General features: G+C 53.2%; 1 protein-coding gene across 30 annotated transcripts in view; it reads right to left on the bottom strand.

Moving 5' to 3' along the window:
* The window catches only part of NRXN2 (neurexin 2), a 108,808-nt gene that overhangs the window by 84,169 nt on the left and 12,429 nt on the right, over positions 1 to 12,210 (bottom strand). For all 30 annotated transcript variants that reach the window (XM_053899505.1, XM_053899510.1, XM_053899506.1 and 27 more), the window contains exon 3: positions 2,065 to 2,082. In XM_053899505.1, coding sequence (XP_053755480.1) covers positions 2,065 to 2,082 — 18 coding nt within the window. The remainder of the gene's footprint in view (positions 1 to 2,064; positions 2,083 to 12,210) is intronic.

Here is a 12,210-nt window from a genome sequence, read left to right as displayed (position 1 = left end):
ACACACACATGCACACACGCACGCATACACTCACACATGGCACATACACACTCACACACAAACCCACACACACTCACACGTGACACACACATGCACCTGCACACACATACACACATGTGACATATACACACACTCTCACACACATGCGTGCACACATTCTCATTCATGCACCTGTACACATACACTCCCTCACACACGTGCACACATGTACATTCTCACACGCACCTGCACACATGCATGTGCACAGATACACTCACATGCACCTACACACATACACACGTGACACACACGTGCACACATGCATACACTTTCACACATGTGGCACACATACACACGCACCTGCACACAAATACACTCTCACGCATGTGACACATATACACACTTTCTCACACACCTGCACACACATACTCACACATGTGACACATATACACATTCACACATGCACCCGCACACATACACACACTCTCACACACACATGTGCACACACACACACTCTCATACATGCACCTGTATACATACACACTCTCACGCACCTGAACACACATACACTCTCACACACGTGACACACATACACACTCTCACACACACACCTGCACACACATACACATACATTCTCTCATACATATGACATGCATACACTCTCACACATGTATACACACATGTTCACACACATCCACACTCACACACAATGCACACAGATACACTCTCACTCACATGTGCATGCAAATACACACACACTGTCTCTCACACATGCACTCTCTCTCTCGTTCTTTCTCTCTCTCTCTCTCTCTCTCTCTCACACACACACACACACACACACACAGATGGGTGCCTGCCCACCGGGACCAGGGAAACTGAAGACTTCCAAGGAGAAGAGGCATCTATCAGTAAGAGACAAGCCGAACCGCGGACCCCACAAGGAAAAATGGGTTCCAGCCCACACTCAAGCCCAAAGCACTTCCCTTCTTTCTTGCCCAGGACTCCTGCATCCTGGGTGCTCCCCCTGCTCCTCCCACACCAGAGCCCAGGCCCAGGGAGCTCTCAGCCTAGAGCTGCTGCATCCCTCCCACCTGCCACTTGCTTCTTGCTTCTCCAGGAAACACTCATGGGACACCTTGCCACCTGCCCTCTCGACGGTGGCCATGTGGGCGCCCCCACGCCCCTGCCCCCCATCCCACGTGATCTTCCCCTCTCGCTGATCTAGTCCACCCCCGAGGCGGGGAAAGGGCCAGGGAAAACCACAGCAAGAGGGGAAGGTTCAGAGAATGACAGGAGCCCAGAGAGAGCCTGGGGACCGGCAGAGCCAAAGAAAGAGGTCCAGGGACAGAGCCCTAGTGAAAAAGAAAAGTAAATATAGAAACCAGAGAGAGAGAGAGAGAGAGAGAGAGAGAGAAGGCAAAACAAAAGACAGGAAAGAATGGACAGAGGGACTCCGAAGAGAGGCACACTCCGGCCCTTGCCCTTGCCCTTGCCCTTGCCCTCGGCCTGGGCTGAAGGAAGAAGCAGACCGCCCCTACCTACCGGCCCCGTGGGGCAGGGGCCAGGGGCCTGCCCCAGTGTCAGTCAGGGCAGAGAAGCTGCCACCCACCTACACCTGCTGCCCCGGGGACCCGGGCCCCCGCCCCTGCCTGCATTCTTCAGAGCCCAGAGCAGACTGTACGAGAGCACCGCCCCCCCGCCCGGCCCCCCGGCTGCATGGCCCTCTTAAGCCTCCTCAGCGGGGCTGGGCAAAAGGGTGCCCCCTCACTCACTTCTCACTCCTCCAGTCCCCTCCCCTCACCCTCACTCCAGTCTCCTCCCTAAGAAGAATCGCCAGTCACAGCCTGGCCCAGAAGACTGGGAGTGGAAGGGCCTGCCCTCTGCCCGGCAGTTCTCCCCAGCAAACCAATAAAGAGGGAACAGGCAAGGGGCGGGGCTGAGGGAGCCGAGAGGACACCCAGACATCCTTCCCCAAGGGGCCCCAACCATGGGCAGGAGAGGGAGCCCGCAGGTGGCCGACACACCCTGGCACAAGCCCGCACAGGGATCGATCCGCCACCCCAGTGACCAGAAAGCATCACTCACCTTCCATGGGGTGCTCCTCTGTAAGCCAGCGAGGGTCAGGAAAGGGTGAGGCAGAGAGAGAGAAAAAGGGAAGGCTAGTTAGTGAGGGTGCCGAGGACGGGGTCTCAAGGAGAGGGATGAGTTCAAGGTCCCGGTGCCCCGCCGTCCCTCCCCGAGGCCCTGACACAAGTCACCCACGCCGGAAGGCTCTGCTAGGGACAACATAGAGACAGAGCTGTTCCCTGAGTCAGTGCCTCACACACAGGGTCACACGGTCCAGGAGGACCCACGTCTCATGGTGCATTTCAGGAAACTGAGGCCCGGGGCAGGGAAATGAGCGCTCAAGGTCACATGGAGAATCAGAGGCAGAACCAGGCGCAGCAGTCAGGCAGTCTTGACTCTCCCAGGCACAGCTCCTCCCCTGCCTTCCACTGTGGCTCAGAGACAGATGGGGACACGCTCACACTCAGTGACACACTGACACACATAGGTACTCAGCGATCCAGAGACACATATAATCTCTCACGCAACTCACCCTCGAGGCCTTTGCACACCCAGACCCAACCACCACCCCGCCACCCACCCCGGGGGAGAACAGCATCCACACGCAGTCACAAAACACAGTTCGGCCGCCAAGGGCTGTGTGACTCCAGTCACTTAACCTCCCTGAGCTACTACCGGTCCCTCTTCCATAAACATGACAGACAGGGACCACATTGTTTCTGCGGCCCCTGTGGCTTGGCTTCTGTGATTCTAGGAAAAACAGCTGGGTGAAGTGAAGTGCCCCCCGGGGCTGGATGGGCCACTTCAGGGGTGGGACGGGGTCCCATTGCAGCGGGCCCATCCCTAAGTTACGTCACAGCCTTTGGGTAGCCAGCCCTCGCCCTATTAGGGGTCCGCCTGGGCCTGGCCCTGAAGTGCACCAGATGGGTCAAGAGAGGGTAGAAGGGGGAGAGGGGAGAGGCAGTTCCTTCAATTAGGCTGCAACTCCTCGAGTAGGCGGGGCTCTGGCCTGCTCTGTAGGGGGCTGTGCCCCCCCCCCCCCCAGCCCCGGCTCCAGACATTTCTCAGGACCCACCTACTGAAGCCGCAGGCGGGAAGAGAATCTGCACAACCTACGAACATACAGACCAGGGGCGCCTGGGGGGCTCAGTCGGTTGAGCCTCTGACTTCGGCTCAGGTCACGATCTCGCGGTTCGTGAGTTCGAGCCCCGCGTCGGCCTCTGTGCTGACAGCTCAGAGCCTGGAGCCTGCTTGGGATTCTGTGTCTCCCTCTCTCTCTCTGCCCCTCCCCCGCTCACAGTCTGTCTCTCTCTTTTAAAAATAAACATTTTTGCGGGGGGCGGGGGGGCACCTGGGTGGCTCAGTCGGTTAAGCGTCCGACTTCGGCTCAGGTCATGATCTCGCGGTTCCTGAGTTCGAGCCCCGCATCGGGCTCTGTGCTGACAGCTCGGAGCCTGGAGCCTGGAGCCTGCTTCAGATTCTGCATCTCCCCCTCTCTCTGTCCCTCCCCTGCTCATGCTCTGTCTCTCAATAATAAATAAACACTAAAAAATAATAATAATAAAATAAACATTTTTTAATGGAAAAAATACAGACCCAGCGGGGAAACACACACACATGCACACATGCATGTAGGCCCCAAGGTACGCACGCAAACACACCAACAGCTGTTCGGTGCACACCCACGCCCGCGTGCGCACACGGTCTCCTCCCTCCGACATCATTTTGTGTTATTTGCTCATTCGTTCTTAGGGGGTTCGCCATACTCCAGAAACACACACACACTGTCGATTATCAGACCTTCTACCCCCTCCATAATATACACACACAGGCTGAACGCAGAATCAATACCCACACGGTGATCTAATACCTAATATTAGATGCATGAACCACCACTGCACCCCACACTCCTCCGCTGGCTAAAGACTCATGCCCGGTGATGAGCACAGCTCTCTCTTTTTCTGTCTGTCGACCCACCTCTCTCCATTTGCTAAACCCACACACACACATACGCCTTTACGTATCTACGTGGGTCACGGACACAGACCTTCTTTTTTACCTGCCAGCGGCATCCCCCAATGGCTGTGTATACCTCGATTTTCTTAAATAAACTGCAACACATCGCATTTATGGCAGGGGGTGATGCTGGGCCAGAGAGGGGCCGCCGGGAGAACCCCTGGATCCCCTTGGAACGCATGGGTTAAGGCCCTGGTCAGTCAGTGCCGGCGTCTCCCCAGCACCCGTACACACAAGGCCCGGTGATTTCGAGATACTCCAACATGGCTAGTATTTCAAAAAGTATTCCCACCTGCCGCAAACGTGGGTCGTCATGCCAGCCTCCAGAAGGTGCGGCGACCAAGCTTGGCCTGCTGGCTGCCCATGTCTTCCCTCTCCTGGCTTCCCAGAGACCCATTGACCTCTCCTGCTCTGCTGCTCTTTGCTATCTGCTGATTCACCTGTGTCCCTTGCCTGCCATCACAGACCCCTCCAGGCTCAGTCCTGCGCCCTCCATGCTCCTCCCTGCCCCCTGCCCTCCTTGGCCAGAGCTCGCTTCCGTGGCTTAAGGACTCCCAAACCTGTGTTTGCAGATTGGGCCTCTTCCCTGGATGCCAGATCGGCGTCCCCATCTGTCTGCTCAGAGGTTACTCAGACAGCTCCCCGACCTCCAAGCGCCAAAGCCATGCCTGTCTCCACCCCCGCCACAAAGTGCCCATTCCCCTGCATCTGGCAAAGGCACTGCCTTCAGCCAACGCTCCTTGAGCACCCAGCATGTGCCCCCCCACTCTGCCAGGCTCAAGACGCCGTTAGTTAGCTAAGTGCCCAAGTGCCCATGACCCTCAACATGCATCTCACACATTAGCCCCATAGCGATCTCAGGAGCTTGGTGTAGTACCTACTCCTGTGGGCAGAAAGGGAAGCACGCCCCGCAGCACAAAATCACCTTTGACTTTGATCACTGCGCTCCTAGGTCATCATAGCCCACGCCCTCACCCTTCACCCCTGGTTTCCTGCAACGGAGCCTCCCCCTGGTTGGTCTCCCTGATCAAGGTAGGCACCCAGAAATCAGCCTTGCCCTTTTGTCATAACAATCGCCCGGTCCTGTCACTTCCACCTTCTAAAACCTTGGAAGTGTTTTTCATCCCTCCATCCCCCCTACACCCCCAAGTCCAGACCCCCCCCTCAAAGCCTCCCCTCGGAACATTAACAAGCCTCTTAAGTGACCTCCCCCTACAGCCAGTCTTTTCCCCTACAATTCATAGTCCGCAAACCACAGTGGTCCAACCAAGTCACAACCCTGCTTAAAACCCTCCAAGGCTGGGGCGCCTGGGTGACTCAGTCGGCGAAGTGTCTGACTTCGGCTCAGGTCATGATCTCACCGCTTGTGAGTGCGAGCCCCGCGTCGGGCTGTGTTGTCAGCTCAGAGCCTGGAGCCTGCTTCCGATTCTGTGTCTCCCCCTCTCTCTGCCCCTCTCCCGTTGGTGTTCTCTCTCTCTCTCTCTCTCTCTCTCTCTCTCTCTCTCTCTCTCTCTCTCCACCCCCTCTCAAAAATAAATAAACATTAAAAAACATAAAAAATAAAAAAACCTCCAAGGCTTCCTAATGCCTCCAGGAAACAGTCCAGTCTTCTCAGGAAAGTACATGCAAAGTTGGGCCATGCCTCCCTCCCACCTCCTTTCCTGCAGCAATCCGGGCTCCAGCCCCACCCACGGCTGTCCATTTCCCTAATGTGCCACATTTCTGCACATACCGTTCCCTCGGCTTGAAACGCCGTGCTCTATCCCCACTCCTGTCACCCTCAGCTGCCTGAGAAAGCCAACTCTTGTTCTAAGACCAGGTCAGTTACACCTCTGTTCGTGGTCCCAACTGACCTCCCAGTCAAGGCTAGCCACGCCTCTTCTTTTTTTTTTTTTTTTGCCACCCTCTTCTTAATTTTTTTAAATGTTTATTTTTGAGACAGAGAGAGAGGAAGAGCGTGTGAGCGGAGGAGGGGCAGAGAGAGGGGCAGAGAATCTAAAGCCAGCTCCATGCTGACAGCAGAGAGCCCGAGGTGGGGCTTGAACCCACAAACCGCAAGATCATGACCTGAGCTGAAGTTGGATGCTTAACCGACTGAGCCACCCAGGCGCCCCTTTTAAAAAATTTTTTAAGTTGATTTACGTTGAGAGAGAGAGAGAGAGAGAGTGCACACACAGAGGGGGAGTGGGAGGTAGGGGGAGGGGCAGAGAGGAGAAAGAGAATTCCAAGCAGGCTCTGCTCTGGGGGGGGGGGTGGGGGGCGGGGAGCGGGATGCGGGGAGCGGGATGCGGGGCTCCAACACACGAACTGTGAGATCACGACCTGAGCCGAAACCGAGAGTCAGACGCTTAACCGACTGAGCCCCCCAGGCGCCCCTGGCCACCCCGCCTTTGTGCCAGCTTTCAATATGCACATTGTGTTATCGTTTCACTTATTGTATATCCATTGCGATCGCGTTTCCATGTCTGCTTCCTGACTGGACTGTGTAACGTCCAAGAGCAAGGACAACGTCTCATTCATCTCTACCTCCAGCTGTGTGCACAGTTCCTGGCTCAGAAAAAGGCATGCCTATGTTTGTTGAATGAATAATCAAAAACACTTCTCACATACCGAGTACTTCAAGTGTTCCTGGCTCTTTCCACGCATTGTTTCACTTCCTCGCCGTCGCCACCTCAGCAGGGCACACTGTTTCTACTCTTGTAGAGATTGGGGAAACTGAGGCTTAGAAGGTGGAAGAAACTTGCCCAGTAGGCACACTGCTGGTGAGGAACAGACCCAAAATCTGAACCCACATCTGTCTGGCTTTCATACTGCCAATGGGGGGCACGGGGCGCCTGGGTGGCTCAGCTGGTTGAGCGTCCGACTCCAGCTCAGGTCATGATCTTACAGTGCGTGGGTTCGAGCCCTGCGTCGGGCTCTGTGCTGACAGCTCGGAGCCTGGAGCCTGTTTCGGATTCTGTGTTTCCCTCTTTCTCTGTTCCTCCCCCACTCATGCTCTGTCTCTCTGTCTTTCAAAAATAAATAAAGGTTAAAGAAAATTAAAAAACAAATACTTCCAATGGGCCACATCCTTGGCTGGAAGTCAAGACTTTTTAGATGCCGACTTTAATCTACAGTTTCTGATCTTATCTCCCTCCAAGCACAGCAATCCTGGTCTCCTCATCCGCCCCGACCCACCCTGCCCCACTACTCACATCCCCTAGACTCCTCATTCAGGCTGTTCACCTGGAGAGAAAGCCCTTGCCCTATCTTTTCCACTTCCACGAATCTCACTCAGTCCGCCTTCAAGATCTCGCCAAGTCCCTCCTCCTCCTTGCAGCCTTCTCTGACCACCAGGGTTAATGATCACGGTAACACTTATCGATCATTTAGAATAGTGCCTGGCGCGTTGTAAAGGATTTCCGTATGACTCATTTAGTCCTTACGGCAACGTTATAGCCTCCATTTTACAGAGTAGGACATTGAAGACCAATGTGATTAAGTAAATGGTCCAAGCTGACACACACAGCAAGTAGCAAAGCCAGACTCAACCCCCGGGGCAGCCCTCGCTCTTAGCCACTCTGCCATCGGAGGCTTTCCTTGTGAGTATGTGTCTTCTCTCTGGGCTCTTACGCCAGTCACTCCCTGCACTACTCTCTCAAGCCTGGAGCCGTCTCTACAGCAGAAACTGTCAGGACCCTCGGTATCAGAGGTGATCCCACATCACGTGACCTCAAGTAGTCACCTTTCACACACAGGGGGCTTACCCGCCCCACCAGAGGGCATGCGTGGTATTGCCTAACACGAACTCGAGATCCCAGCAGGTTCATAATCAAGGACAGTGATGAAGACTGGAACAAACGAAAAGAAAAAGTTCTGAGCGGCCGAAACGAACGTCCTTAACAGTGATGCCTGAAAGACTGCTATTTTCGCATAGGGGAGCCTCTCGGACCTTACCCAGAATCCACTTACTGGTGGTGACACACGAGCCTAACACGCTTGGGAATGCTGATTTTTCCAAGTTCGCAAACGGAGAGACAGAGAGGAGAGAGAGAGAAAGAGACAGAGAGAGAGAGGGAAAGAGAGACGGTTGTGGGCTGCTCCTTGACAACTCCTCGCAAGGGCAGAGGGGGAAAAATCAGCAAGAGCTAATATAAGAAATCCAAAGTACAGCAGCCAGGCATCATTTCAGGCAGGGACAAACCTCAACGAAGGAACGAACCACTGTGTGACAGTGCCATCCCACACCTGAGGGGAATCACGACACCCTGAGTCATCCGGAAAAGGTGAAATCACTCTCCAAATATTATGCTTAGTGAGGCAGAGGGGCGTGCAACATATATCTCCGAAAGATCTCCATCCGGGATGCTCTTTCATTGTTGGTGAGTTGTGTATTTTAAGTGGGATAACGCTCCACTTCCCAGGGTGACTTCCTCCCCCAGGGCTCCGGGAGACTGACACGCTACCGATCGATTTCTCAGTGCGGGGACAGCTGGCTGACAAATACAGTAATGCCCTCATCACATCCTGGCTTACGGGAGGAGCTGTGACCTGAAGAATTTGGGGGGGGGGGGGATGCTGGTTTCTGATGAAACACGGTCGCTAAACACCCCAATAAACCAAAGGCAAGCAATTCACGGACACAGCTCACCCGCTGCCTGAGCCTTTGGAGGCAGAATGGACAAAGGTGGGGGGCAGCAGGATTCAGATTCCCTTATATCGAGGAGTGAAAATGACCTAAGGCATCCAGACACCTAGCAAACGCTCACCAGCTGTGAGGCCCCGGGCTCTGCCCCCTTGACTGTGTGATTCCTCCTCTTTTTGTTCCAATTGCTCCTTGGCGGTGTCCGCGGCCACTCCTCTCCCTCCGCCTCCCAACTGTGGGCTCCTCTGAAGTCTCGTCACCTTCTCCTTGGCCACCTCCTCTGATTCCAGAGCTTCAAAGACTCTCTCTCTCCACACACGCCCGTGGTGCCAGGGTCTCCCTCCGCAGCCCTGCCTCCGGCTCAAAGCTCTGGTCTCCACATTTCCAGCAGCCTGGATGCCTCCGTCTAAGAACACTGAGGGGCAATGCAGCTCAACACGTGCGTGATCTGTGGCCCAACGCGGCTCCCCGCCCGGCTTCCCCTTTCCTCTCACCCCTCTACCTCCTTCCACCGCAGCAAACCTGAAACCTCATCACCTCTGACTCCTCCCTGCCCCGCAAGAGGCAGAGTCCTAAAGATTCCAGCGACAGCTCCCAAGTACCGCCACCCTCCCTCGCCACTCCCCAAGACAAGCTGGGTCCAGGGCCTCAAGATCTCTTTCGACCACCCAAGTCTCTCCCAACTATCTTTTTCTATCTCCCGACCGATTTCTCCACTGCCTAACTCTGCCCCCCAAAATCCTTCTACACCCCACTCCCAGCTTCTGATATAGAGCTCTGCTGATTCCTACATCTGCTCAAAATTCTTTTGTGGCTTCATTTGCCGATACCCCGTACACAGCCTCCAGTAAATGTTGGTTGAATGATTTAAGTCAGAACTCCGAGACCTGGCTTCAACCTGCTTCTCCCGCTTTATGTTATGTTATGTTATGTTATGTTATGTTATGTTATGTTATGTTATGTTATGTTATGTTATGTTATTTAAAGCTTACTTATGTATTTTGAGAGAGAGGGCAATGGGGTAGGGGCAGAGAGGGAAGAGACAATCCCAAGAAGGCTCTGCACTGACAGTCAGATGCAGGCTCGAACTCACGAACCGTGAGATCGTGAGCTCAGCTGAAATCAAGAGTCGGACGCTTAACCACCTGAGCCACCCAGGTGCCCCTGATTCCCCTGCTTTCGACTCCACTATTTGCCTTATATTCTTGGCGCCCCTCAATGGCCATGACGTACACATCCCTCCCTTCCACGCCTTAGCTCTTGCCAGGGCCTGCACATGGGGGCCTCCTCAACCCAACCTTCTTCATCCGTGTTCAAGGTCAGTCTTCAATAGCACGCATCTTATTACTGATCACCGCCCTCCAACTTGTAAACTATCCCCTTCCTAAAAACCCCAAGGGCACTCTGCTTGTGAGAGTAGTACATTCTAGTCGTGTACCAGGTATTCCTTTAACTTCTACAACAGACCTGTGAGACAAGCCTGCTTAGCCCCACTTACACACAAGGACAAATTAGTCCGCACGTGAGGCACCCACCTGCTGTCACGGGCCCAGTGAGGGCAGAAGTCAGATTTAAACCCCCTTCTGAGCCTCAGGAGTCTGGGGTTTAATCACTAAGCTGCACTGCCTAGCTGCATCTCTTTGGGCACGTACCACACAATTTTGTGTTGTTCTTTTGCCGTTGTTTATTGAGCATCTTCTATGAGCCAGACGCTATTCTAAGCATTTTACGTGAATTAGCTGACTTAGTTCCCATAACAACTCTGTAAGGTAGGTACTGTTATTACCCCCATTTTCCAGAAAAGGAAACCAGGGTGGAGAGAGCTGAAGTCCAAGGTCACTGCCCAGGCAGTCTGGCTGCAAAATCTGTGCTCTTAACCACAGACTGGACTGCTTTTTTTTTTTTTTTTTTTAATCTGTTTCCCCAGTTAAACAGTCAACTCCCAGAGCAGTGTCTTATTCATTTCTGGCTCCCCTTCAGCCCTCAATACATGGCCCGTCACGAAGGAGGCCTCAATAACTACTTGTTGAATTGAATCACCGACAAACTTAGGAAACACGCACATGAGGGGCCCCTGGGTGGCTCAGTCGGTGAAGCGTCTGACTCTTGGTTTCGGCTCAGGTCAAGATCTCGCTTTTGTGAGCTCGAGCCCCGCCGAGGGCTCTGTGCTGACAGTGCGAGCCTGCTGGGGATTCTCTCTCTCTCTCTCTCTCTCTCTCTCTCTCTCTCTGCCCCTCCTCTGCGCTGCTCACGCTGTCTCTGTCTCTCTCAACAAGAAATAAATAAACTATAAAAAAAAAACAACAAAAAACCAGATATCCTAACAGGGAAGTTCTCAGTCAATGGGTAAGCTCAGGAAGGCAGCGGGTGTACTATGTACACCAAGTACTGAAGGCAGGTTGATATGTCTTGCATATAAAGCTAAAAAAAATTTTCTAAGGTATATTTGATTAACCACAATGGCAAACATAACATCAAAGTCATCTAAAAGCTTTCCTGAATTCATAGTAGCTTTGAGCCATCCATCCTCACAGCAAACGGATACAAAAATAACTACTATTTGGAAAGGGTACTGCGAATGACTGACCTTTAAAAATGCCCACAATCTTGGGGCACCTGGGTGGCTCAGTCAGTTAAGCATCAGACTCTTGGTTTTGGCCCAGGTTATGATCTCACGGTTCGTGGGTTCAAGCCCCACATCAGGCTCTGCACTGACAGCACAGACCCTACTTGGGATTCTGTTTCTCCTCTCTCTTTGCCCCACCCCCTGCATGCACGCATATGTTCTCTCTCTCTCTCAAAATAAATAAACTTTTTTTAAAAACGCCTACAATCTCAAAAAAGTTGAGAATCACTCAAAGCAGATAATAATGAAATGACTGGAGGTCACCTGGGTGGCTCAGTCGATTAAGCGTCCAACTTCAATTCAGGTCATGATCTCGCAGGTCATGGGTTCGAGCCCTGCATCAGGCTCTGTGCTGACAGCTCAGAGCCTGGAGTCTGCTTCGGATTCTGTGTCTCCCTCTCTCTCTGCCCCTCTCCTGCTTGTGTTGTCTCCGTCTCTCTCAGAAATAAATAAACATTAAAAAAAAATTTAATAATGAAATAACTGGAACTTCTGGGGAAACGTGGGGACCCTGGCCCTGAGATCTATCTCAGAGATGAGGAGATATTCCCCTCAAAGTCTTCATCCTCAACCCCAAAACCCAGGGGTGGGAGTGCATTCCTTTCCTGGAATGGGAAATGAGATGGAATTCTCATCCCGGCTGGATGAGAATGTTCTAGAAGAAGTCTAATGAGCACAGGGTATCGCAAAAGCTGCCCAGGAAATAGGAACAAATGTAAGGAGAGGGAATGAGGTCACAGGGTGGGGAGAGGAAGGCCAATCAGTAGGGCTGTCACTGGACCTGTCATCTCCAGACACAATCAGTGCTTACAACCCCATGCCAACCCCCAACATATATCTGAAAATATCGGCGGACAGATTTTCATGTACACATACAGCCTCGCCCAAGACTTGATTC

Source organism: Panthera pardus, unplaced genomic scaffold, assembly GCF_024362965.1.
Source record: "Panthera pardus isolate Hobbes unplaced genomic scaffold, ASM2436296v1 HiC_scaffold_12, whole genome shotgun sequence".
Lineage (NCBI taxonomy): Eukaryota > Metazoa > Chordata > Mammalia > Carnivora > Felidae > Panthera > Panthera pardus.
The sequence above is the reverse complement of the archived record's forward strand: the minus strand, read 5'-3'. Positions and strand labels throughout refer to the sequence as shown.